This window comes from Marmota flaviventris, chromosome 1, assembly GCF_047511675.1.
Source record: "Marmota flaviventris isolate mMarFla1 chromosome 1, mMarFla1.hap1, whole genome shotgun sequence".
NCBI lineage: Eukaryota > Metazoa > Chordata > Mammalia > Rodentia > Sciuridae > Marmota > Marmota flaviventris.
This window is the reverse complement of record NC_092498.1, coordinates 200,103,592-200,130,843: the sequence shown is the minus strand read 5'-3', so window position 1 is coordinate 200,130,843 and position 27,252 is coordinate 200,103,592. Positions and strand designations below refer to the sequence as shown.

Sequence of the window (27,252 nt, the reverse complement as noted above, 5' to 3'; positions counted from 1 at the left end):
AAGAATGTGCAGAACAAGATGTTGCACAACGATGGCATACACGCCTCCAATCAAAACCTGGCAGATACCAAAAAGAGCTAAGAAAACGGTTTAGAACCCTGCACGCTCTGCTACTTAGAATGAAACTGGCTACCTTTTAAACGAAAATACTTTAAAAAAGAAAAACCTAATGAATGGGTGTATTCCTAAAGACAAAAAATATTAATGCTAAGCGCCTCCATGCTGCAATTTCGCTGGCTTATCACACAAAACGATCCCTGAGCCATCTTTCCAGAAACTAAGAAACTCTAGGTATAAAGATTCTTAAAGGGAAATAGAAGGGGAGTTAACGAATTAATGATATATAGTGGCTAGGTAATACAGAATTAAAAGAGTCCAAACTTCGGAGTACAGAGCAAACTACCCCAAATCGGAATCTGCAAGGCTTGCCCCCTGGAGTCACTTGGAAGCAGAAATTTTCTATTTTGGGCGGCAGGCTGGGTATGAGGACTAGATCCGGAGGAGCAGGGGGCGTGGGGTTTAGGAGAAAGAGGCCCGAACTCCGAGCTGGAGGCTGGTGCTGAGCGGGGCTAGACTCCTCTCCTTTCATTTTCTTGCAAGAGAAAAGGGAAAGTTGATTGCGTCTCCCTGCTCCCCAAAAGGCCTGAGCGAGGGCTGGTGAGGCTGACCCTCCCCTTGCGCTAGCCAGCAAGGCCACGGCGGCCGGCTCACCCGGCTCACGGTTGATCTCGATGTCGAAGTGGCACTGCGGCCGGTCCTGAGCCCCCATCACGACGGCGGCGGCGAGAGCTGGAGAGAGGGGAGGAGAGCAGTCAGGGCGGGCGCCGGGGCGGGGCGGGGCGGAGCCGCGCCACCGTCGCCTCGCGCGGGCCGGTCGCGACCGCGCTGGAGGCCAGATCGGCCCTCCAGCCCCAGCCTCCCAGTTCCCAGGAGCGCGCACTTAGGCTCGTCACCTGGCTGGCTCCAGGCTGAACCACTCCGCGTCAGCAAAGGAGAAAATACTGCCGCCGCCGCCAGACCCCAACGCCACTAACGGAACGCCGCCTCCTACCCCGGGCCGGCCTCCCAGTGCCACGCCAAACCCCGCGAGAAACGGAAAAAATACCGCGAGAAGTGGGTGGATAACCGTACTGGGCAGCCGGAGGCGGTTCCGTACTGGGCGTGGCGGGAGCGCTTCGGAAGGCTCTAGTGGGCTCTCCAGTATCTGCGTGGATCCTTTCTGCCCCACCCTTTGGAACCAGTCGGCCAATCTGGGAGACTTGGACGCGCCTGCGCCCTTTACTGCTCCTTACTCTGGGGAGCGGCTGCGCTTTCCCTAACATCGCGAGACTTCCTGGTGGTAGAGTTCTGTGATTGTGCGGAGAAAATCGATGAAGTTTAATGAAGCAGGTGGCATTGTGGCCTGTTTTCTTTTTTCGCGAGTAGTGGTTATGACTGTATGGTACTGTTAGGTCGACCGGCCCACTTTAAAGGCCTTTCAACTGAGGAGTGCGTTCGTTTCTGCCCTGTCGGGGGTAGTTTCTGGCCGTACGCTCACTGAGAATTCTGCAGCTTTTGTGAATGGTCAATTCCAGTCTTTTGCCCATTTTTTTAAAATCTCTCTCTTCGTCTTCCTATTGAGTATAAAAATTCTGAACACAAATGTTTTATCAGGTGGATATATGTATGTTCCAGATACAAATCTTGTTAGACATATGATTGCTAATACTTTCTCCCAGTGTGGGTCTTGATCTTTCATTATTTTGACTTTAAGCTTTTAGTTTCGTTGCTTTTCTTTTCTTTTGTTGTTTGTGCTCTTTCTGTGCTCAGAATTCTGACTGTCCCACGTTTACGAAGATTATTTTCTCCTGTTTTCATGTGGAAATTTCAGTTTTACTTTTTATTTAAGCCTGCTGCCTCCCCACCCCACCCCTACCCGACCCCGGTACTGAGATTTAAACCCAGGGACGCTTTATTCCCACCCCTTTTCATTTTTTAATTTTAAAACAGGGTCTCACTAAGTTGCCAAGGCTAGTCTGGAACTTGGCGATCCTCCTCCTGCCTCATCCTCCCCAGTGGTTGGAATTACAGGCATGTGCCGTTGTGCCCGGCTGGAATTTTTTGTTTGGGTACTGAGGATCAATCCCAGTACCACACGCATGCTGTGCAAGCACTCTTCCACTGAGTCCCATACCCATTCCTTAGAATTAATCTTTGTTTATGGTGTCAGGTAGGAGTTGGAGTTCACATTTTCCTGGAGGGATATACATTTATTGAAAGGGCTATATTTTTTAATCCCTACCACTTGGGAGGTTGAGGCAGGAGGATTGCAAGTTTGAAGCCATCTTAGAAATTTAGTGAGATCCTGTCTCAAAAAAAGGCTGGAATGTAACTTAATGGCAAAGCGTCCCTGGGTTCAATCCCCAGTACCAAAAGAAAAGAAAAAGCTTTCTTTTATTTATACATTGAATTTTATTTATACATTGAACACCTTGACTTGTGGTGTATCTATTTCTTGACTCTTCCATAGATTCATGTGTCTATATCAGTGTCACGTTATTTTTGTAAAATTGCTTTTTAAAATTGTAAAGTATGCATTACAGAAATTTTAGCATTTTAACCATTTTTAAGTGTATAATTCAGTGGTGTTAAGTACATTCACGTGTGCAACCGTTACTACCACCACGTTGCAGAACTGAAGCTCTGTACCATTAAACACCTCCCCCTCCCCAGCTCCTTGCAAACACCCTTCTATTTTCTGTCTGTATAAATTTGACTACTGTAATTACCTCAAATGAGTAGAATCATACAGAACTTTTCTTTTGTGACTGGCTGATTTCATTTAGCAAAACGTCTTCAAATTTCATATATGTTGCTACATGTAAAAATTCCAGTTTTTGAAGTTATTGTGTTTATATACCAAATCTGTTTATCGACATTGAAGGATACTTGGGTTACTTCTATTTTTTTTGGGTGTTGTGATTAGTGCTACTATGAATGTGAGTGTACAAATACCTCTTCCAGCCCCTGCTTTCAAATATTTTGGGTATATGCCAGAATTGGGATAGCTGGATCATATGCTCATTCTATTTAAAAAAAATTTTTTTTTGGTACCAGGTATTGAACACAGGAGCACTTAACTACTGAGCCACATTTTTATATATTTAATTTAGAGTCAGGATCTCTTTAATTTGGACCTTAAATGTCCCTCAAAGGTCATGTGTTGAAGGTTTGATTGCTCGTCTGTGGTGCTATTGCAAAGTGGGACTTAATGGAAGGGAGTTAGGTCTTTTGGAGCATATCCTTGAAGGGGATATTGGAACTGGACCTTTTCTCTCTCTCCTTCCCCTGCCCCTTTATTTAAGCTAGGGTCTTGCTAAATTGCTGAAAGTCTTGCCAAATTTCAGAGCCTGACCTTGAACTTGAGATCCTCCTGCCCCAGCCTCCTGAGTTACTGGGATTACAGACAGCTTCCTGGAATTCATTCTTTTCTCAACATTTATAAAGTCTCCTTCCTACTATTGATACTATTGATTATTTGACCTGGGACAAATGACTTTGATCTCTTTGGAGTTCAGTTTCTTTACCTGTAAAATAAGTGAAATCACATCTAAGGTTCTGCCATACTCAGATTTTTTTAATTATGCCCTGTGAGAAGAAATAACATTTTAGATGATTTGAAGATAAAATATGTTATTTGGTGTGATGTTAAGTTGAAGAAATTCCTGGAACAAGACAGGCCTGGACTGGAATCCACAAAAGGACCAACTCCTCCTCCCTCATCCCTAAAGTGGTAGAAATTGGTATCTAAGGAATTTACAAACTTAGGCTTAATTTGCCCACAATTACCATGAAGGAAAACTCTTGGTAGTGAGAATTTTCAGGTACTGATTCTGGGTATCTAGCACTTGAGAGAGAAATCACATCAATAGTTGGAATTATGAATTCATTATTCATAATTAATTGTGAATTCATAATTCAGGCAAATTAATCAAGAATGCTATTGGTGAAATAGATGAAATAAGTAATTTTCTAAAGATGGAAATGACTAAAACTGACTCAGAAGAAAGAAAAGTTCTGAATAAATCAATAATCATTGCAGAAATTGATCTAATAATCTCAAATTTTTCTCCAAACAAATGTGGGAGACATTTTGAGACAATCAAATGGGAAATTTAATTGTCTTCTAGAAATAAGACCAATATATTTAATGTGTTAAATGTCATAATTGAAAGGAAAGTGACCACAACACTTGGAGCAACCAAAAGATCTTTATTGCAGCAGTGCAACAAAGAGAAAGGAAAGAAGGAAAGAGAGAGAGAGAGAAAAGAGAAGAGATGAACAGGGAGAGAGCAAGAGCAAGAGAGAGACAGAGAGCGCGCGTAAGAAAGATAAAGAGCAAGAGAGAGAGGTAGCAAGAGAGAGAGCAAGAGAGAGGGGGGCCTGGCAGGAGGGAGTTTTTATAGCCCAAATCTAATGGGGCCTCTGGGTCTGCAAGCTGCCTTGTTGGCCCAAGGGGGGGGGGCGGGTTAAGTGTTCAGTCTTAAGCAGGGTTGAATGTTCAGACTTGAGGCAAACAGGTGATAAAGGACCAGATAGAGGGGGGTTTGAGTGCGTGGGCTATCTTGCAGCCAACATCTGTTCAGCCTGCTCTGCACCCAACAATAATGAAATTTGGATGTATAAGAAAATATCCTTTTTTTTTTTAAGAGATGCTTAATGAAGTACGTAGGGACGAAAACCCGATATCTGGTATTTGCTTTAAAATTCTTCATAAAAGAAAAATAAAATAGCCAGGCATGATGGTGCAAGCCTAAAATCCTAGTGACTTGGGAGTCTGAGGCAGGAGAATTGCAAGTTTGAAGCCAGCCTCAGCAAATTATCAAGGCTCTAAGCAACTTAGCAAGACCTTGTCTTAAGATGAAAAACAAGAGCTGGGAATGTAGTTCAGTGGTTAGGCACTCCTGGATTCAATGCCAGCCCCCAAAAATAGAAAATAAAAATAAAATAAATTTTAAAATAGACATCGAGTGAAATAAATGTGTCAAAAATCTTAATTGTTGCCTCTAGGTGATTAAAAAAAAGGGGGGAGGTTTATTTAGCTATGTTCTCTATTTTTATATTGTTGAGAGCCACAGCCAAGTTGGAATGGCGCCTGGTATATTACCAGAAGGAGTGGTTGAGAGGTGATGCCAGGGAGCCATTAGGATGATGATAATTAGGTTAAGCTGTGTATAATTGCTATGACTGGATGATGCTGGATTGAAACAGGCTGTGTATTCAGTTGTATATGGACCCCTGCTGTCCGGCAATAGGACGGCTCCTGCTGCCTTGGGTGCCATTGAGTTCTCGTGGAGCCCGGTGGAGGGCGAAGGAAGTTCCAGGGGAGGGAGTTCCGGTTGGAGTGGTGTTCCTGGAAAGGCCGAGTGGGTGACTTTCCCGGGAGTTCCGGCAATAAAGTAGTTCCTGTTTGAATCTACAAGTGCCTTGTGGCGGCTCAGTTATTTTGTGCCCAGCCAGACTGTGGCATTATATATCTTTGAAATTATTCATAATAAAACCAGTAAGAACAAATATAGCCTCCTCTACAAAAGATAGGCCCAGATTATTTTATAGGTAAATTTTATCAGACCTTTAATGAATAATAATGCTTTTCTCAAAGCATTTCAGAAAATAGGAAGAGAGCTATGACACTTATTTTTGTGATATCAAGACCAAAGTCAGTGCAAGAAGGTTGTAGACCAATCTCATTATAAACAAGAATTTAAAATTCAAGTAAAATATTAGGAAGGCAAGTTTGGCCATATTTTAATCCCAAAATGTTCATGATCTAATTGGTCTTAGCTCAGGAATATGACTCAAAATACATCAAATAAATATATTCCTATAATTCCAGATTAGCATTTAAAAAGTTATACAATTATCCCAATATATGGTGTATTGGTTATCAATTTTTTGGCCCCTCAACTCTGAATGCACTCTTCATTATATATCTTCTGTTATATACTATTCAGCCTCAAGCAGGGATCCCTGATCCAACCGCTGTCCCCTAAAAGTAACTTTCACATGCTTATAGCCTGAGGAAAGGAGAAAGGAGAGAATAAGAATAAAATGAGAACATACCTGAACAATGTCTATTTTCTTACAGCATTTTGGAAATCAAAAAACTATCCTAGGTCTTAAGTAAACCAGTCCCCAAAAAACAAAGGCTGATTGTTTTCTCTACTGATCCATAACAGGGGTGGGGGAATGGGAGGAATGGAGAAATTTTGGAAAGGGCAAAGCGGAGGGAGGGCAAGGGAGGGGGCATGGGGGTAGGAAAGATAGTGGAATGAGACAGACATCAATATCCTAGGTACATGTATGATGACACATGTAGAAGAGAAATGAAAAATTGTGTTCCATTTGTGTACTATGAGTTGAAATGCATTCTGCTGTCATGTATAACTAATTAGAACAAATAAATAAATTTTAAAAAGAACTCATCAAAATGCAAAAAAAAAAAACCACAAAACTATCCTAGGTCTTATTTTTTAGGATCATGCAGAAGGTCTCTATTAATGTACATAATTGATCTGAGACGAGAATCTTCTGAAAGGTCTGATCCCAAAGTTAACCTTTGGCTGAAGTCCGAGAACTTGAATGGTAAATACTCCATTCATAAAACTCTCCCTTTGCCTAAATTATTTGTGCGAACAATATGGCTTAGACTGAACACCTGCTTTCCTTCTGGGAGTCTGGAATTTGGGTATGTGCTAAGCCGAGGACACATATACGTCCTGCCCCCAACAAAACATGGGCACTGTGTTTTAATGAATTTCATGGTAGACAATATTTCACATGTGTTATCACAATTCATCACTGCAGGAATTTCACATCCTGTGTGCCTGCACTGGGAGAGGACTCTTAGAAGCTTGCACCTGGTTTCCTCTGGGCTTTGCCCCATGCCTTTTCCCTTTGTTTTACTTTGTGTCCTCTTTTTATAATCTGTCATAGCTAAGACTATATACTGAGTTCTGTGAATCCCTCTACTGAACCGTCAATCCTGGAGGTAACCTTAGGGACCTATTGTTGAGAGCCACAGCCCAAGGGGCCCCAGCAAACTTTCAGACTGCCAGCTGATGATTGGCTCACAGCGGCCCCAGCAACTTCTAGCTGATTGGCCCCTCTGCGGTGATGCTCATTGGGCTGTTTCCCCGCCCTTTCAGATTACAGAGCTGCTCATTGGGGGACTTTTTTTTGGCTCTGCCCACGGGACTCAGCCAATTGCCTCAAGAGCAGGAGGAGTTGGGGAGGTTGAGAGGCTTGGGGGAAACCGGTGGTGGCAGTTGGGCTCTGAAGGTTTTTCCTCAGGAGCTGTTTTGTTTGGCGAGTGTGGTTCTAAAAATAAAGTTCGTTTCTTTTGACAAGTGGCTCCTGAATTATGCCCAGCCAGACATAAAAGTAGGGCCAGAATTTAGTTTAAAAATATATGTACAGCCAGGCATGGTTGCCCACACTTGTAATTCCAGTGGCTCAGAAGGCTAAGGCAGAGAGATCATGAGTTCAAAGTTAGCCTCAGCAATTTAGTGAGGCCCTAAGCAATTCTATGAGAACCTATCTCTAGATAAAATACAAAAAGGGCTGGGGATGTGGCTCAGCAGTTAAGTGCCCCTGGGTTTAATCCCTGATACCAAAAACAACAATAACAACAACAATCCCCCCCCCCCATAAATATATGAAAAATTGTGCTCCATTTGTGTACTATGAGTTGAAATGTATTCTGCTATCATGTATAACTAATTAGAACAAATAAATAAATTTTAAAAAAGAACATCAAAATGCAAAAAAAAAAAAAAAAACCACAAAACTATCCTAGGTCTTAAATAGGATCATGCAGAAGAAACCCCCCTTCTCTCTCTCTCTCTCTCTCTCTCTATATATATATATATATATATATATATATATATATACACACACACACACACACACACACACATAACTTTTGAAAATATACCTTAAATCCTTGATTTTTCCCCCTCTGTTGACTACAAGAATATTTGATGGGGTACAGAAAAGTATGTATTTTGATAGAAAAATATCCTTGTGGTGTTGATCAAAGTCAGATGTTCTTTCTGCATGGACACCAGGGAACACTGACATGGCAGCTTCAAGCATACATCTTTATAACCTAGCAATCTCAGGGGAAAGCATTTTTCCTGCCAGATTCAGTGAGGAAAAAAATCCTAGGGAAAGCTTCTGATTGGCTTGATCAGGTCCATATGCCCATCTCTGTATCAGTCTGGGTGATCAAGGAAATGGGCAGATACTATGGTTGATCAGCTTAGGGTGGAGCCAGTAACCAGGAGAAGGCATGGAGGTGTGGCAGAATGAGATGGTCACTGAGGCAATGGCTATGAACTAAAAAGCTACTTCAATTAAGAATACTACACCCGGCTCTGGAGGTGGAGGCAGGAGGATCTGGAGTTCAAAGCCAGCCTCAGCAAAAGCTAGGCACTTGGCCACTCAGTGAGACCCTGTCTCTAATAAAATACAAAATAGGGCTGGGGATGTGGCTCAGTAGTCCTTGAGTTCAATCCCTGGTACCCCCCCACCCCCCAAACAAAAGAATATTGGCCTTTTAGGTTAGTGACCTTTTTGCCATTAACTTGTTTTAAAGCATAGTTGTATTTTTACAAAAATGTGCTGCTTCATCCTTTTTAGGAGGGAGCATGGATCCCATAAAATTAAAATAAAAAGCCGACTGCAACATATACCTCTTGTCAAATGGGACCCTTACTCATTTTATTTTAACCCTACTTGTTTACTGGTTTCATTTCCCCTCAGTTCTTCTTTGAAATCTTGGCTCTGACACTTTTCCTGGACACAAGCCTTTGAAAGCAGGTTGGGTTTGGGTAAAAAATTGTTCAAGCGCTCCCAGTGATATTGGAAGCCAGGTTGGCTGAGCCAGTCCATCTTCGTCTACCCACCAGGAACGAGGCATTAGACAACTAGTATCTTGGTTTTGTTTTACTCTAGAAGTGGGCTCTGAGACAGTGACTTTAGTGCAGCTTGTTTATTTAGGAAGTGCTGAATGTTTGTGTCCTTGGAGGATTCTAACCTCCAAGGTGATGGTTTTAGGAAGGCAGGGTCTATAGAGTAGAGACCTCATCAATGGGATTAGAGTCCTTATAAAAGATTCTTGAAAGAGACTCCTTGCCCATGTGAGGATACAATGAAAAGAGGGCTGTCTGTGACCCAGGAAATGGGCTCTCACCAAATTTTCTGGGACCTTAATCTTGAGCTTCCTAGCCTCCAGATCTGTGAGAAATAGACTTTGGTTATTTATAAACTATCCCGTCTATGGTATCTTGTAATAGAAGTCCAAAGGGACTAAGACAGGAAGTAATCCTACAAAAGTACATTCAGGGAGCAGGGAAGTAAAAAAAAAAAGATAACCAATAGTGTATGATATTAAGCCAGCTATCACAGTGGGAGACTGGAGCGTCATCCTGCTGAGGAACTCAGGCAACCAGTACAAATGAAACACATCAGAATCATCCCACCAGAGGGGTGAGGGTGCTGAATATTCATATGTCATCTCCTGAGAGTCCTCCCTTGAGAGCAGCTCTCAGGAGGGATAATCCCCTGATTCTTCTGGCCTACCATGCCTCACAGCAAAGGCAGGCTTCCGTCTTCAGGAAATAGCCCTCAGGAATAGAGACACAGAAGCAGACAGCTGGGAGTCATCTGGAGCCCAGGTGTAGGAATGTTCAGTGAAGTTGGAAAAAAGTTCAAGGAATGAGAATGGGATGCTGACTGCTTCAGCTACATCTGACAAGTCAGCTTTTTGTTTGCAGACAAGGAAATGCTCAGGAATTGAAAAATCATGAGACTTTTCTATGACACACAAGAAGCACTTGATAATTTCCTCATGTAATTCTTTTCAGCTTCAACATCTGGGCAATTGCTCAGGCATCTCTGAATCTGCAGGGTGCCCTGTCTCTGCAGAGTGTAGGTCTTTTCTATATTGCCAGGTTTAGAGGTTCACCAAAGGCAGGGCCCAGTGTCCCTCCACCTGTTTTCCTCACTGGAGAGCCCTGTACAAGGCCTTGTCAAGTGAGGACTCCTGTTATAATTGAATCCATGAACACATAGGTATTGCTCTATAAATAGAATAGACACAGAGAGAGAAAAAAACATAATGGAGGATCTTTGTTAAGCTCTTGCCTCTGCTGTTCCCTTTGATGGTCATATGTCACTTTCCTTGTTTATATCTCAGCTGCAGTTTCAACCTCTTCAGGTCATCTTGTATTCCATAATCTAAAGTAACCAGCAAGCACTTTTGAGCACATTACCCTGTTGTAATTCTCTGCATAATAAAGCTGTTCTTATTTATGCTTATTGTCATTTTGCTTCCCGCAGGAAGCATAAAGAAAGGTTCCATGAGATCAGGGACACCATCTGGCTTCCTCACTGCGGTATCCTCAGCATAATTCTAGTTGATCAATAAATATTTTTTGAATTAAACAGCACAGAGATGGGAAAAAAACTTCCTTTGGGTTTAGAAAGGAAGAAGATCCAATAACTCAAGAGAACATTTAGATTTTGGAGGAATCTTTGGGACTTTGAAAACAGGTGACAAATTAACTCCTGAAAATTGTTTTCATTAAACTGGAATAGATTTTCCAGGCACAGTGGCGTGTATCTATAATCCTACTGACTCAGGAGGCTGAGGAAGGAGGATTGCAAGTTCAAAGCCAGCCTCAACAACTTAATGAGGCCCTAAGCAACTTAGAGAGACTCTGTCTTAAAATAAAATATTAAAAAAGGCTGGGGGTATGGATCAGTGGTTAAGTGCCCCTGGGTTCAATCTCCAGTACATAAAAAAAAAAAAAAAAAAAAGGAATAGATTTTAAAACAGTATCAGGTGGCACATGCCTGTAATTCCAGTGATTTGAGAAGCTGAGGCAGAAGGATAACAAGTTCAAGGATAGCCTGGGCACTTAGTGAGACTCTGTCTCAATTAAAATTAAAAGGGCTGGGGATGGAGTCAGTGGTAGAGCACCCCTGGATTCAATCCCCAGTTTTAAAAAAAAAGTGGTAGAGTAACAATAAAATAGAGATACTATGTATTCAGCTTAATTAATACACTCTGGTCATCTCCACTAATGGAGGTTTATTGCAAAGGTTCAAGGGCACATAAGATAGTGCTTAACATCATTTCCTTGCTAGTCATCATGACTAAGAGTCTCCAGAGGTAAAATTGGGATGTCAAGAGACCTCATGAAGTGGAAAAATAGCCTAACATTCTGTGAAACACAATTCAACCTCAAATTATCTGCTTTCTTTGTTTTAGCTGATACCTTCATCCGAGGAGTGTGATAATGACAAGTCACCACTGTTGTAAATCTTAAGAGGCAAGTTTGGGATGGTATCCCTAGAGAACAGACACACTCCTGGGCTATTGGAGATCAATCAGCTTAAAAATGTGAGTTGGAGAAGGGCTCAGATAGGTTGCGTGGCGGGTCAAGTCTTGAAGTAGGTCCTCTGAGAAGGGAGAGCGATTAATATAGTCTGATTAATATAGATCATTGCTGGGTCTTTTTTCCCCTCAATCATTTTTCACAGCCATATTGGTTCGTAGGCCCTTTGAATTTGATGGTGGCTGCTGTGTTTCGGATGGGCAGGAGTGAAGATAGCTATCTGGCCTGCACCAGCTTTTCCAGGGTATTTTCTGGAAATAGGTCATAGGTTAGGCTGTGGCCATGTAACCCCAGCCATTCTCAGAGGCTTGGGATTTGCCTAGTCTGTCTACAAATTAAGCATCCTTCCAAAAGACAAAAGGAGAGAAACACAGCCATCACAAACCTACTTCCCTTTGAGGGATAGCTGAGTTTTGTCTTCAAGACTATTTCTCTTCCCATGTCAGAAGCTGCACTTAATTACTATAGGCCACACTCTCTTGCTGAGCCCGTATTCCCCTGCAGAGGAGCCTCTGGTGTTTTGTCATAGACCCTGTCCCATCCAATGGGCTGCAGCCAGTATCAGATAATTCCTACAAAGTAAGACTCACTTTTTGCTGGCAGAGCCCAACTTAGAGGCCTGCCACGCAGCTCCTTTATTCTGTCTCCTTTGACATTCAGGGAGCCCATTAAAGCCTGCTTGTTGTAACAAGGGGTTAACACAGGTTGCCTCATCTCTCTCTGGTTGTCTCTCTGGGACATCTTGCATGCTTCTCAGAAGTTCCCACAATTGAACTTCTATTACCTATCACAGCAATGCAATGGCTTTTCTTCCTTCCTTTCATACTCTCCCTATGGCCTTACTCCTACTCCCTGAGATCATCTTTTAAGTAATCGTATTGCTCTCAAGGTCTTGTTTTGGGCTTTGCTTTAGAGAAGGCTCAAGTTGAACAGTCAGCCTGTGCCCACATCCCAGATGGAACTAGTCTGGTGGCTCCATGGGTGCCAGGTCCTATGTAAACAAATCAAGCTGCCTAGCAAAGAGGGACAGCTGCCATCCCACTCCAGCTGATGGTTACCACATATTTCTGCAAGCCCAGAACTGCTAGAAACCTAGGCTTTAATGGGAAATATTTTAAATGTTAGCAACAAATTCAAAACTAAAAAACAATGCACAGTCCCAACACATCTGCTGACCAGATCAGGCCCATGAGCAGCCCACTGTGCCAACTGGTATCAAGTATGGGCAACAACTTCATGAACAGTGAAGAAGACTATAAATGAGCTAAAACCATTAGGATAGCCAATTGAGAGGGAAAGCTAAGGATCAGGCTCTCTCCCAGATTTGAGAAGGCCTAGGGAGGGCCAGAGCCCTCAGATAATACATCTGAGCTAATACACCTGAGTATTTACTATGGCCCAACACATACTGGTTTATTTCAATCTCAGTCTTAGGAGGCAGGTAGTTTTTTTGTTTGGGGTATTTTTGGTACTAGGATACTTGAAGGATACTCTCAAGGATACTTGATCACTGAGCCACTTCCCCAGCCTTATTTTGTATTTTATTTAGAGACAGGGTCTCACTGAGTTGCTCAGTACCTTGCTTTTGCCAAGGCTGGCTTTGAACTCTCGATCCTCCTGCCTCAGCCTCCCCAGCCACTGGGATTACAAGCGTGTCACTGTGACTGGCTCAGTTACTGTTTTCATTATCACTATTTTATAGGTTGAGGAAACAGAGATCTCAGAGGTTAAGGAATAAAGCTGGGATTCAAAATTAGTTCTCTTCACCATTTGTTTTATAGCCACTCTGGGTTGCGATCCCAACACTTACTGTTTCTTCTTCATGTTCCCAGCAAAAGGAATAGGGACCTGGGCTTCTAACTGGGGTTCACTTAAAAGAATCTCTTTGCCTCATTTAAAATATAAATAGGGAAAAAGTTTTTTAAAAATAGAATTCAGTTAATAAAGGCAGAAGAAATGCCAAAATTATAAAATCACCACTATGCAATCTTTAATGAATTAAAAGATCCAAGCTGGGAAGATCATAATTTAAGCCAAAGGCTGTTGGGAACTTGAAAATAAATCAGGTCAAGTACTTATTATTTCCTATGATTTTTTTCTTGCCCCAAATATCAGAACCTGAGTCTGAATAAGCCTCTAGACCAACTTACAGGAAAAGTGGGTGACAGTTGCATATATTTAATGACACTACCAGGATACAACCGGATGAATCTATAACATGAGAAATTCTAGGCAAATCACCTACATTTTTTAAGAAGTGGCAAAGAAAAAAAGAGGAAGAAATATTAAGTATTTTTAAAAAATATTTATTTAGTTGTAGATGAACATACAGTATCTTTATTTATTTTTATGTGGTGCTGAGGATTGAACCCAGAGCCTCACACATTCGAGGCAAGCACTTTACCACTGAGCTACAGTCCCAGCCCCACTATTAAGTATTTTTAAAGTGACATCAACAAAGTGCAAAGTGTGAATCTTACTGGGTCCCAATTCAGACAAATGAATGTAAAGACATTTTGAGATAAAGAAAATTACACATCTTTTATTATCAGATGATACTAGATAATACTAAAGAATCACTATTAATTTTGTTGGCAACATATAACAGTAGTAATATAAAGTAGTATTGTTACATACCTTATGGTTATTAAATCCTTACAATTTTTGAGGGAACCAAATACAACACTCTACATGGAAATATCTATACCTTCATATCGTTCTTTTGTGGAAAAGCAAGCTTTATTTCAAAGTAACCCAAGAAGAGAAGAGGGGTCAGGGGGAACACATTTACAAACTGGATGGGAGCACACAGATACTGTATCCATTTGGCAAAGGCTCAGTCAGAAGTCTCAGCAATTCCTGCTGATCCTCCAACACCTACTCAGTTTCCTCTTCAGGCTGAAACTAAAGAGTAGTCTTGAAGATGCCCATGATGTCTTTGTTATCCAAACACACTCCCATTTCAGGAAAGAGGACACCTGGGGTCTACTTTCTGGGGGATCTGATTAATTATTAAAAATAAATATTTACATTGAGAATATAGTTAAACTAGTAGCTTCCTTCACATTTTCACATTTTAAAAAGAACCAGAGGTTTCATGTTTTAAGCAGTTGAGTTGGTAAAGATCCTGTCTCCATTTTATAGGAGATGGATTACATTCAATTACTTCTTACAACTGAAAGATCATTCCATTGCTTTTGAAGTACTGGATGGGCTGGCATCTGCGATGGTAGCTAAATAAATGAGATTTCTATGTAACACATGCTGGTACCTAAGAGGGAAAAATAAGCAAAAATTAGAGGCTTATTTTTACTGACCATGAGCAAAAAACTGGAAGAGAATCTACCTACTCTAGTAGAATGGCTTATCCACTGATTGGATGATTCAGTATTATCAACCTTCTTGCATAACATATTCAAGGAAAACATTACCACTTCTATACCTCTTCTACCTCTGTAGACCTAGCCACCATAATTTCTTGCTTAGACTCTAGGAATACTCTCCTAGATCTACCTTTGTGGCCCCATTTTATTCTTCAGCAGTCTGAGTGATCATTGTACAATTTAAGTCAAGATCATGTCATAAGGATTTAAAACCCCTCCCTTCTCATTCAGAGTAAAGCTGAATCCTTCTTATGCTCTACAAGGCCCTATGTGATAAGGGCCTTCAGTTACTTCTCTGATCCCATCTATGGCTTTTCCTTTGTGGCCTTCTTGTGACATGAAGGTATTCAGAGAACTCATACCAGGGAACTTTTCTACTTGGTGCTCTCTCTGCCTTATTTACACACACAGGTATGTGAGGGAACACATAAAAGAGTACAGCCCTCCCCACATTCCCTATTTTATTCATTTATTTTGCAAGCTGGGGATCAAACCCAGAGCCTCATTCATGCTAGGCAAGTGTACTACCACCGAGTTACATCTCTAGTCTTCTGCATTATTACCATTCAAAGCACTTAATATTATGTGCCTAATTATTTGTTGTCTCCCTGTAGATTCTAGAGTCTACAATGTCACCTCCATGAGAGCAGATTGGTATCTTTTTTTGCTAATAATTCCCCTACCTCAAGCACTGCCCTCAACAATTTTTTTTAATAAAAAAATTTTTAGTTTTTTTTAATATTTATTTTTTGATTGTAGTTGGACACAATACCTTTATTTTATTTATTTATTTTTATTTGGTGCTGAGGATTGAACCCAGGGCCTCGCACATGCTAGGCAAGCGCTCTACCACTGAGCCACAATCCCAGCCCCTTTTTAGTTGATAGATTTTTATTTTGTTTATTTATATGCAGTGCTGAGAACTGAACCCAGTGCCTCATGCATGCCAGGCAAGTGCACCACTGCTGAGCCACAGCCCTAGCACAACAATTTCCAAATCAGTGAGTCAAACTCCCCATTCAGGAAGACAAATCAGATCAGGGGTCAGGAAGCATGATCTTGTGAGAAAAAGCTCACTAGAAGATTTTGATAAGTTTCCTACCCCTGCATTAATAATTCACAGTATCAAAAAAAAAAAAAAAGTATTGCAACCACTTTTCATATAGAAAAATGAGAGGGTTTACTATAACCTGCCAAAAAGAAAAGTGCCAAATATCAGAGTCAAACATAAAGATTTACCCTTAATAGATTTCTCTACTATTCTATTGAGGTATTCAGTGAGGAATGTAGATGACTTTTTTGTTGTTGTTATTGTTATCAGGAATTGAACCCAGTTGTGCTTAACCACTGAGTCACATCCCTAGCCCTTTTTATTTTTTTATATTGAGACAGAGTCTTACAAGTTGCTTTGGGTCTTGCTAAGTTGCTGATGCTGGCCTTGAACTTGAGATCAATATCCGGTTGCTGGGATTGTAGGTGTGTGCCACCACACACAGCTTGTAGGCAATTTTTTTAATGGGTAAAGAAAGCACGGCACCCTTAAACATTTCTTCATAACAATAAGAAATGGGGCATAATTCCTGGACTAGATTTGGAAAAGCAACTCAGACTCTACTTTGTCTCATTTTGGTATTTGGCTAGAGAGCGCATTAAATTACTACGTAGAAGTTATCTTTGGTTTGGAAATCCTTTCTTGGTCTTCGACTATGTCACTCACAGATTAACTACAAGTCAGAAAGGGGAGGGAGTGGGCTGAAGATGTGGCTCAGTGGCAGAGTGCCTGCCTAGAATGCATAGCATGCACAGGACCCTGGGTTCTGAGTTTGATACCTAGCACCATAAAGAGAGAAAGAGAGAGGGAAAGAAATGAGAGGGAGTTTAGCAGCCAAATTGTCTGACTTTCTTACTTCACGAGGAGATGAAGCAATATGACCTATGATGATAAAGGGGCCATCCCCATCCCCATCCCCATCAAGGGAAGATGGCTTTGCAATGAGAATAATCAAGTTTTGGAGAGAGACACATTTAACTCCAGGTTCTACAATGTACTCGCTGTATACTCTTGGGCAAAGAAGTAACCTCTGTACCTCCATTTACTCAACTGTAAAATTTGGTTTTTCTACGATCCATCACCCAAAACTCCTAGTTAAGGACAGCTGCTGCATCATCATACTGGCTTCCCCTCCACTCAAAGTTCAGGGGCGGGAAGGAGATACTTACTGGACACACTCATTCGCTCGACCCTTGTTCTGATACTCCACGATACAGCGGATCAGCTGGTCATTCTCCTCCAGGAGCTGAAAGATCAGAAGAAAAGTCAGAGCAGTGTGACGTCAGGACGGCGGCGAAGCCTGCGCCGCCCCCCACCCTCCAAGCCAGGATGTCTTGCTGCGGTGCCTTAGACGATTTAGTTCCCATCCTACTCCACACCCCAGGCAGGTCAGCTCGCTAGGTGGACACAGGTCTCAACCAGGGTCGGGTCACTCCAGGAAGTTCTCCTCACCACCCAGTCCCTCTGGATCTCCACTCCTCTCAGCCCATGTAGACATTCACCTGCTGGATAGTCTCTTGATTGACTTCCGCCTTGCCCCTCATCCAGTCAGGTACAAAGGCCACCGACATCGCTGGGGGCCCGGGTCGGCACCCCACCTCGGAAAAAGACACCCACCGTGCGTCCAGATAGACGCTGTCTCCGCGCGGAAGTGCCCAGGGCGGGCGGAGCTACCCTCTTTCCCTTGACTGGGTCCTCCAGCCTGTGAGGCGGGACCACGAGGGACGTCACTTGTGATTGGACGCAAGGCCCACGATGGGCGGGGCTATGATATTGACGTTGATTGGGCCCTCCTGCTTGGGGCGGAAGAGACGTCACTTGTGATTGGACGCGCGAGACCTCCTCTACGGTCCCCGCCTCTAGGGCCCTGGAGCGGTTTGTGCTTGCTGGGACGGTGGTGACCTTCCTTATCTTCAGCTACTGGAGTTTTGAGCTCTGGGTGTGTAGTCTGCATGGGCCGATGTATCTGGTTCACTCAAGATTCGTGGCTTAAACCCATATAAAAGGCTCCAAGTAGCCAATATGGCCCTTTCGATATTGCTTTGGTGCCTCTGGAGCGTGAACCATGGGTATAGCAGGGCCAGGAAGATACCGGTGTTGCTTTTACTTTTTGCTGAGGAGAAACTCTCGCATATAACTATATTTCCCCCGGTCACTAGTAATGCTTATTATATTTACAACGCTAAAAAGCACCAGTATTTTCTCCATTTCACAGATTAGAAAACAGGTTAAGTAACGTGCTCAAAGTTCTTAGTTACTAATGGCCAAGTCTGTGTCTGAACACAGGCAATCTGGCTTTAGAACTCCCGTTTTTAACTACTACCCCGTACTGCCCATGCAGCATACTGTGAGGGTGTTTTGCTGCAAGATTCAACGAGGAACCTGGGCCTACCCTCCTGTGCCATGTAGCTGCTTTAAGTGACCACTAAAACTTTGAACTGATTGTATCTAGCCCATCCTTGGTGGACATGCTAACAAAGTTGGTTTTCCCTGAAGCACACAGACGGCCATGGGCACTGCATTTAGGAGGGAGATCTTAGGAGCTTATACTCCTCCAAGGGGGAACTTTCTAGAGCTCCATTTCTCTGAGTGGCTTTGCTGGGCTCTCCCTACAGAATCCTTGCATTCGACCTGTTTTTTTTTTTTTTTTTGGTGGGCACAATATTTTTATTTTATTATTATTTTATTTTTATGTGGTGCTGAGGATCGAACCCAGTGCCTCAAGCATGCTAGGTGAGTGCTCTACCAGTGAGCCACAATCCCAGCCCCTCGACCTGTTTTAAGAGTCGGCTTTCATCTCATTTCGCAGTGAGGTAAATTCAATGAGAAGTAGGATAATATACTTGAGCTGGGGCAAAATTAAGGGCTTCCTGGTTCCCAAGCCTGCACTATTACCCCTATATCAAGATCTCGCCTAAGGAAATTTCCCCAAAGATTGTACAGAACAGAGTGGGCAGGGAAAGACCCATTAGAGCAGGATGCACACCTTGCATAGTCCTGCTCAGCCTTATTCCTATTTAGACAAGTGAGGAATGATAATAACATGAGATGGTGTTAATATGGGACAGGTGCAGGGAACCAACCTGATCCAGCATACAGGGAACACCCTCCAGGAGAAGAGATGTCTTACTATGAAGAAGTGGAAATTACGCAGGTGGCAGGAGTCTAGCATCTGGACTCTTTTAGGAGTAATTGGAGCCTGAAGAGTGATGAAGTCAGAGATGTATCTCGGAATTTTCCTGGCTATAATATGGTAAAAGGTAGGTCGGGAAGCCAGATGAGAAACAAAAAGAGCAGTGAGAAGTGGTGTGCAGGCCAGTGATTGAATGGGAAGGGAAATTAAGGATAGCTCCATGAGTTTGGGCTTTGGCAACTAAAAGACTAGTGATGCCATTAGTGGAGGAGAAGGTGGACTGGAAGTGAGGGTGATACATTCAGTACAGTAGAAATGTATTGTTTGGAGTGACGTCATACAGAGATGTTGAAGTTCATAGTTAGCTATTTGGGTCTGGAACTCAGGGACAAGGGTTTGGATAGAGATATAGCTTTGAGAAACATCAACTGTGGGGATTGACTGGAACCATGTAGTGGATGGATAAGACTGCCCAAGGAGAGTGTGCTGATTTCCCTCATGGCAAAGGAAAAGAAACTGCAATAGAAACTGAGTGGAGAAAGAGATTAAAACCAGAGGAGTGTAGGGTCATAGAATTTAAGGATAAAAGAGCAATTGAGAAGGAGAGAGATTATCAATGATAAATGTTGAAAAGTCAAGCAAGATTAAGACTAGATCCTTGATGTCCTTGATGAGGGCAGTATAAGTAAAGAGGTAAGGCAGAAATCAAAACTGAAGGGGACTGAGAAATGATGGGAAAGATAAAGCAATGGAATGTTCAAACATAGACCACTTTTTCTAAGAGATTTGGCTATTAAGGGATCAAGGAAAGAAGATGGTAGCTGGAGGGAAGCAGAGTCCTTGGGAGCTGACAGATATCACGTTGATGTTTGCTCTTTCTTCAGTGTAGGAGGCACCTAGGAGAACAAAGAGGGGGTGAGGAATGGGAGATCTGGGGGCATACAGGAGATTTGGAATTTGGTGTTGGGGAGAACTAAGAAAGAGCAGACCTGTCAAACCTAGAACTGCTGGATGGCTCAGAGGATCTAGTTGAGGTTGGCAGTCTATTTAACACTGTGATTTCTGTGGTTGTAAGATTTAGTCCAACAGCATTGACAGCAAGGAGAAGGCTCAGAGAAGACAGAAGGTTGTCTGGAAAGGTGGAGCACCACCAGACAGGTGGAGCACTGCCAGGCAGGTGTGACCATGTAAGGGATGTAAGTATATTGAGAAGAATGTTATGGAATGATGGACCCTGGACTCTTAGCTGATGGGGAAGGAAGTGAAAACTAAAAGGAGTTGATAAATAGAACAAAGTAGAGAGACAACTGGACTGGAAGTTTCCACAGACCAGAGAACAGTAGGAGGAATTCAGAGATTAGCTGGAGGACAGGTCAGAGATCAGTGTCTGAAGTTATACATAATTAGAGATGGAGGTTTTTTTTGTTTTTTGTTTTTATAGTACTGGAGAGTGAACCCAGGGCCTTGCACATGCTAGGCAAACTCTCTACCACTGAGCTGTGTCCCAACCCTTTTTTTTTTAAATTTATTTTTTTAGGTGTAGATGGACACAACACAATACCTTTATTTTTATGTGGTGCTGAGGATTGAACCCGGGCCCCGCCTGTGCTAGACACGCACTCTACTGCTGAGCCACAATCCCAGCCCTTCCCTTTTTATTTTGAGACAGGGTCTTGCTAAGTTGCCTCAAACTTGTGATCCTCCTGCCTCAGCTTCCCTTAGCCAGGATTACAGGTGTGCACCACTTGCCCCACAAGATGGAGCACCTCTGTGGTGATACAGAGGTCCTCGGAAGAGAGGGCTGAAGAGGCTTTGGAAGGGAAAGCCTATGGAGATGACAATGGCCTGGAGCCAAAGTGACCAATTACTCGAGATAAGGGCTAGAACCAGAGCTACTACATTTTACTGCTCTTGTCCAAATCGCTGGTGTCTGGGCCACACCAGCTGCACCAGTCAAAAGTATAAGGGCCTATTCTAGAGTAATCACATCACAGGTTCTAAGCCCAAAGCTCCACATTTGAAAGCTTCAGAATTTTGTAGGTCCAGCACCTGTTTTCTCTCCTTATCTAGCCCTGGCATGTTCAATTTAGTCTCCTCCCCAACTCTGAATCACCTGTTTTTTTTTTCCTCCTTTGTGCCTGTTATAACTTAGCCCCATTATCACATGGTCCAGTTCTGACTCATTGTGGGAGGGGACTACACAGGAGGCAGTGATATCTGGAGCCCATCTTGGACTCTTAACACAAGTCTCTTCTGTTTCTATTTTGTAATTTGTCTCTCTGTAAGCTCTGTTTCCATTTCTACCCATGTGATAATGACTTTCGGAAGTCTATGTTCAGCTCAGACCTCTACACTGAACCTGTCTATCCAACTGCTATGTTGACACCTCTACTGGGGGTTCTCCAGAGGAACAGAATTAGTGGGCTATATATAGCTATAGGACAGGGATTTATTAGGCAAATTGTCACCCATAATTATGGAGGTGGAGAAATCCCATATATAAGATGTAGAACTAAGGAAGCCAGTAGTGTGGTTCAGTCAAGTCTATTTTGACTTGGACTTGGCCTTGAGTCAGGGAGAATGTTATTGTGTAATTCCTGGTCTGAGGCTGCAGTCCTGAGAAATTGAGGAGTCACTAATGAAACTACCAGAGTTAAAAGGCTGGAAAACCTGGAATTTTGATGCCAAAGGCAGGAGAAAAAATGATGTCTCAGTTCTGGAGGAGAGAGAGTGAATTTCTCTTTCCTTTGTCTTTTTGTTTTATCCAGCCTCTCAGCTGATTAGATGGTGCCCATCCACATTGAGTGAGGACAGATCTTCCTCATTCTTTCCAGTAATTAAAATGTCAGTCTCTTCTGGAAACACTTTATAGACATATACATAAATAAAGTTTTACCACTTTTTTGGGGGTATGTCTTAATTCAGTCAAGGTGACGTTCAAAATCAGCATCACAATATTCTACAAAGACGTCTCAAAGGTACCTGAAATTCAGCTTGTCTAAGACAGAGATTGTAATCAGTGTTCTTTTCCAAACCAGACTTCCTTCCAGCATTCTCCATATCTGTGAATGTCTCCACTATTTATCCCTCCCTCCAAGGCTGAACAGTGGCATCATTCTTGAATCTACCTTATCCATCCTTCACATACAGTTGGTCACCAAGGCCTGATGATTATGTTCTTCATTTCTCTGCAGTCTGCTCTGTTCTCTTCCTCTTCACCAGCATCCCATTTCACACTCCAACTCCATCCTTTCTTGCCCAGATGACTGAGGTTAGTTCCACCACAGCTTCATTGAGCCGTCTCTATTTTAATCTTAACTTTAGCAGCCAAAAGTGATTTTTTACGAAATGCAAATGTGGTTTTCTGCTATTCAAAACTTTCCACTGTGGCCTGTGAAAAGGGCCCCATGGTTCAGCTCCTTCTATTCTCTCTAATGGCTCTCATTCCTCTCCTTTACTCTGTACACTTTGGATGTCTTTTCTTGTTTTTTTTTTTGGGGGGGGGGAGTAGGGAAAAGGGATGTTAAATATACATAACATACATTTTGCTATTCAGTGAAGTTCTATGGCATTTAACATTTACCTTGTTGTGCAACCATCACCACTATCCATTTTCAGAGCTTTTTCATCTTTCCCAAATAAAATTCTGTACTATTAAACACTAAATCCCCATTATCCCCTCTCCAGGTTTTTTTCTCTCTCTCAAATTTGAGGAGCTCTCTTGCCTTCTACATAGATTTCTTTATACATGCTGATCTCTCATTCTGAAACACACTTCCTCTCTGCCTAGGGACTACTACTATTTCCGCTCTCCTTTGCCTAGTTACTGCTTGCTACTCGGGGAATCCTCCTGAGTCTAGGTTAGAAGTGCCTGCAAATCCCCCACCCCACCCCAAATCCTGCTCCTGTCAGCTGAGTAATTTGTATATATGCAGGTTTTAATTGTTTTGTGCTCTCACCTATCTAGTCATCCACGGGTGTCTCCGCCCCCATCTGGGGTGTGCCGCTCAGGGGTCGGACTTTGGCACCTCCTCCAGGCTGGCAGTGGGCCGTGTTCTTCGGTTTGCCTATCTCGGGCCTCCCGCCCAGCCGCGCAGACCGCATAACCCACGCCAGGGAGAGTCGCTCAGTCAGGCAGAGCCTTCCAGCCTCCAGACGTCGGTCTTGTCCGCTACCCGGCAGAATTCGAGCTTAGACCACGAAGCCTCCTCGCACCTTCAGAGGCGAGATTTGGACCTCAAACCCGCGAGGGTGAGAGTCAGGAGATGGGAAGAGAGTTGGGAAACGCGCGCTCCAGTCACGCCCCCTCAGCATTTGGGTCTCAGCCCTTTAAGAACGGTTCAATTCCGGACTCTGCAGGGACTGGGCAGTGAAGGCGCGCCAGGATTGGTCTGTTTGGGTGCGGGTGTCGCCTAGCAGTAGCGAATGGGAACTCGTGGATGGCGCGTGCGCACCACTGCCTACCTGCGCCCGGGCCACCGGTGTCCTGCGCCGGGTCCTCCCGATGGGCTAAGGTTGCCGAGGAGGCGGCGGGCGGCGCGGCCAAACTGTGGTGGGCGCCGACTTCTGAAGGCCGCCGTCGGGGCGAGGTGAGGGCCGCCGGCGGAGGCGGGCGCGAGGTCCGTTAGCCGAAAACAGGCGGGGTCGGGTGTGGCGCAGGGCGGGCCTGGAGGTGGAGGCGGCCCGGGCTCGCCCCGCCCTCTCTCTGGCTAGACCTCTCTCTGGCTCCGTGGGGCCCTTGGGGTTTCCCGAGTCCTTGGTCCCCTTTCTCCCGCCAGCGGATCTCTGGACCCCGTACAAATCCTGGCGCTCGCCTGAGGGTGTCTTCGACTGACAGATGCGCGCCCAGCCCTGCCCTCAGTGGGAGGAGTATCCTAGGAGAGGGAGGAGACGATTGTTTCCTTAAGTATCCACAAAGCTTATGCCCAGACTATTGGCTACTCGAATAGCAGACTTCCCCTTAGCGTGTCTTTAGAGTTGCACTACCAAATGCTGAATACCCTGGACCAACTTTTCGGAACATCAGGTGTAGGATGTTTCATTTCAGGTTTTGTGTCCATTACTTAGACCTCCAGAGCCAGAAAATTAGAGCGTTCCAGAGAAGCATTAGGTTTGGAGAAATCAAAGCCACGAAGGAATATCCCCGATGGTGAAACTAATGGGTGAAATTTGTGACATTATCAGGGAAAAAAAAAAAAATCACAATTTAGAACAATGGATAGGGTAAATCTTAATTTTTTTTTATTGGTGCGTTATAGTTGTGCATACTGATGGGATGTGTTACATATTCTTATATGCACACAATAGAATCTTAAGTTTTGCAAAGAATTGATTCTATTAAAGAAAATTTTAGTAAAATAAAATGAAAATAGTTGGAAGTGGTTTAACATCGCTAAATAAAATTAAACTGGCAGTAGTTTCCTCAGGAAAATATTTGTAAACAATGTTGTTAAACATCTAATTTAATTGTATTTACGACATAGAGGACGTCTTGAGGTCCCATTGTTTTTTAGTCCTAGAAGGAATTTAGAGATCAGCTGTATCCAAAAGATGACTAATGGTCAGAAGAATACTGACTAAGGGAATCTAGTGGGTAAGGGCAGTTCTTAATAAGTGTAATTTTAGGCTCCTTTCCTGCCAACAAGTATCACTGATTGTTGTTGTTGAGGGGTGTGTGTGTGTGTGTGTGTGTGTGTGTGTGTGTTTTGATGCTCTAGGAGAAAGAATTATTTAGAGAAATGGAGTAGCTGAAATGGAGTAGCTAAATTGGATTTAGAGAGGCAGGATGTGATGGAAAGATCATATGAGGCAAGTTTGAGTTTGAATCCTAGTTCTACCTCTTAAGCCTGAGAGCTGAGTTTTCCCACATGTCCAGTATAGTTTATGCCTGTATCATAGATAGTTATGAGCAGTTAATAATATTATCAATATAAAAAAGTTCCTAGCACAGTGCCTGGCATATGCAGTTGTACCTCAGTATCCTCAGAGGATTGTGCTCAATACCCTTATATAAAATGGCATATACAGTGTGTACAATTTATACACATTGTCCTGTATACTTCAAAATCATCTCTAGATTTCTTACATAAAATAATAAAACACTATGTTATATAGTACCATTTAGGGAATAATGACAGGAAGAAAAGTCTGTAAATGTTTAGTATACATGCAGTTTTTCATAATATTTTGCATCTGAGGTTGGTTGATCTGCTGAATTGGTACCCATGGATACAGAAGGATGACTATAATATTAATTCCTATCAAGTTCAGTTTCATACTCTTCTAAGTTCTTAATAAGTATCATAATTGACCTCTATTTTCCTCTCCATCCCATCTCCAAGTTACCCAGAGGATCTACAAATTAGGTGACCAGTATCCCAGTCCTGTGGCTATAGGAGAATCCATTTGGGGGTGACACAATTGAAGTTTTGTCTTCTATATGATATATTTGAAGAGTGGGAGATACACCTTATGGTAAATAATTTTAACAAATTTGTGTGCCAAATTAAACTTATTTTTCTAGTTTAAATTTCTATTTTGCAGTGCCCAGTCATCTCTCACAGCCCCTCTCCCTGTATGTGGTAGGGATTTAGGGGTAGGATTTTAGGGCAAAAAAAGGAGTGGGAATAACAGGAACAAGAGTGGCATAAAGTTCTTACTGGTACAATAGGGATAATCTATGAATAGATGATTGGAAGTGGTAGAGAAAATGCTAGAGGCAGATTAAAATACAAAACCTAGTAATATGGAAAAACACATATGGATGCTGTGTATTTGATTACTACTTCACATTTCTACCTAAACAGAATTCCATCTGTATAAACCTTTCTTGTTTTCTAAGTAGAAGATTTATTGTGGGAAAGTGTTCAAAATATAGTTCAGAATTATGGCAAGGGATGTGCACTCCTACATTTCTTGTATCAGTGAACAAAAATTAGACAGCCTTCTCATTCACTCATTTGCTTAGTTGTTTTGTCCTTACAGAATTTATACTATTCTTTCTATAATTGTGACCTGATTTTCCAGATTCATACCATTGCTTTCCTGTTTTAAATTCAGTACTAATTATCTTCAAGCAGCTTTATTTTATAATATCAAGTACTGATATTATATTATCTTCCAGTTTGAAAATGTCCTATAGTCTTAGAGCTGTTCATTATAAAGCACACCCTTCAATATCCATTCACAATCAGAACTACAGTGAATTAGTGGTTAAGACAATTATGATATTGGTGGAAATATTTTAAAATGATATATAAACAAAAATGAAGTATGAGTATTATTTGAGTGGCACATGAAGGACCTTAAGTTAATTCTGTTTTTTAACTTTTATTTATTTATTAACTTATTTACTTTTTGTGTTGCTGGGGATCAAATGTAGGGCCTCATGCTTGTCAGGCAAGAGCTCTACCACTGAGCCACATCCCCAGTCCTCAACTTTTATTTTAAAATAATTATAATCACAGGAAGTTACAAAGATAGTGCAGAGAGGTCCCCCAGACCCTTCACCTAATTTCCCACATTGGGTACATTTTATATAACTATAGTACACCATCAACTCCAAGAAATTGACTTCAGTATAAAGTATATATATCACACTATGCCATCTTATTATGTATTAATGCCTGTAATCACCACCACAATCCAGATACCAAATTATTCTGTCATCACAAAGATTATCCTTTTGCCATCCCATCATAGTCACGCTCATTCCCATCCTCCTCACCATCCTGTTCTCCATCCATGATTCTGTCATTTTTAGAATGTTACATAAAAGGATTCATGTACTATGTCATCTTTGATGTTGACCTTTTTCAATCAGCACAATGCTCTTGAGATCCATTCTAGTTGTATCAAAAATTTATTCTCTTTTATTGCTGCATAGCATTTTTCATGGTATGAATGTACTATGATTTAACCATTTACAATTTGTAGGGCATTTTGTTCAATTTCAGTTTTTGATTGCTACAAATAAAGCTGTAATGAGCAGTTATGCTCAGGTTTTTATGTAGGGGACATAAGTTTTTATTTCTCTGGGATAAATGCCAGAAGTGGAATTGTAGTGACATCCCTTATTTTATTCCTGACATTGATAATTTGGTTTTTCTTATTTTCTTGTTGTCAGTTTTGGTAGAGGTTTGTTAATTTTATTGATCTTTCCAAAGGGTCAGCTTTTTGTTTCATGGATTTTCTCTGTTTTTCTGTTTTCATTTTCATCTCTATTGTTTCCTTCCTTCTTCC

The 27,252-nt window shown here is 42.3% G+C and overlaps 3 protein-coding genes across 17 annotated transcripts in view; 1 reads left to right on the top strand and 2 right to left on the bottom strand.

Annotated features, from left to right (window-relative positions):
- Nktr (natural killer cell triggering receptor) overlaps nucleotides 1–1,076 on the bottom strand; it is a 43,888-nt gene extending 42,812 nt beyond the window's left edge. For 5 of the 10 annotated variants that reach the window (XM_071600137.1, XM_071600146.1, XM_027932448.3 and 2 more), the window contains exons 1-2: nucleotides 954–1,062; nucleotides 712–789 (exon numbers count right to left, since the gene is read on the bottom strand). In XM_071600137.1, the coding sequence (XP_071456238.1) occupies nucleotides 712–769 (58 nt within the window). In that variant the 5' untranslated portion in view covers nucleotides 770–789; nucleotides 954–1,062. Of the gene's footprint in view, nucleotides 1–711; nucleotides 790–940 lie in introns of all 10 variants that reach the window. The other 5 variants (XM_071600183.1, XM_071600178.1, XM_071600171.1 and 2 more) reach the window with 4 other exon arrangements.
- A 12,658-nt stretch (nucleotides 1,077–13,734) lies between these two features.
- Nucleotides 13,735–17,550, bottom strand: Ss18l2 (SS18 like 2). Its single transcript, XM_027932447.2, has 3 exons — nucleotides 17,381–17,550; nucleotides 17,048–17,124; nucleotides 13,735–14,715 (listed from the first exon to the last, which is right to left on the bottom strand). Exons 1-3 carry the CDS (start codon nucleotides 17,447–17,449, stop codon nucleotides 14,628–14,630), a joined length of 234 nt encoding a protein of 77 aa, XP_027788248.1. The 5' UTR covers nucleotides 17,450–17,550; the 3' UTR covers nucleotides 13,735–14,627.
- An 87-nt stretch (nucleotides 17,551–17,637) lies between these two features.
- Sec22c (SEC22 homolog C, vesicle trafficking protein) overlaps nucleotides 17,638–27,252 on the top strand; it is a 33,147-nt gene continuing 23,532 nt past the window's right edge. Inside the window, exon 1 of one of the 6 annotated variants that reach the window (XM_071600130.1) lies at nucleotides 17,638–17,817. The gene's annotated coding sequence lies outside the window, so the exon portion shown is untranslated. Of the gene's footprint in view, nucleotides 17,818–22,970; nucleotides 23,263–23,509; nucleotides 23,631–25,355; nucleotides 25,486–27,252 lie in introns of those variants that run through there. The other 5 variants (XM_027932444.3, XM_027932446.3, XM_027932441.2 and 2 more) reach the window with 5 other exon arrangements.

What these genes read in the sequence shown, in the direction of transcription:
- Ss18l2 (XM_027932447.2), bottom strand. Translation starts at nt 17,449, where the DNA reads ATGTCGGTGGCCTTTGTACCTGACTGGATGAGGGGCAAGGCGGAAGTC. An exon ending in ATCAAGAGACTATCCAGCAG is followed by an intron (nt 17,125 to 17,380) that starts GTGAATGTCTAC and finishes CTGATCTTTCAG; the next exon opens with CTCCTGGAGGAGAATGACCA. An exon ending in CGAGCGAATGAGTGTGTCCA is followed by an intron (nt 14,716 to 17,047) that starts GTAAGTATCTCC and finishes TTTCCCTCTTAG; the next exon opens with GTACCAGCATGTGTTACATA.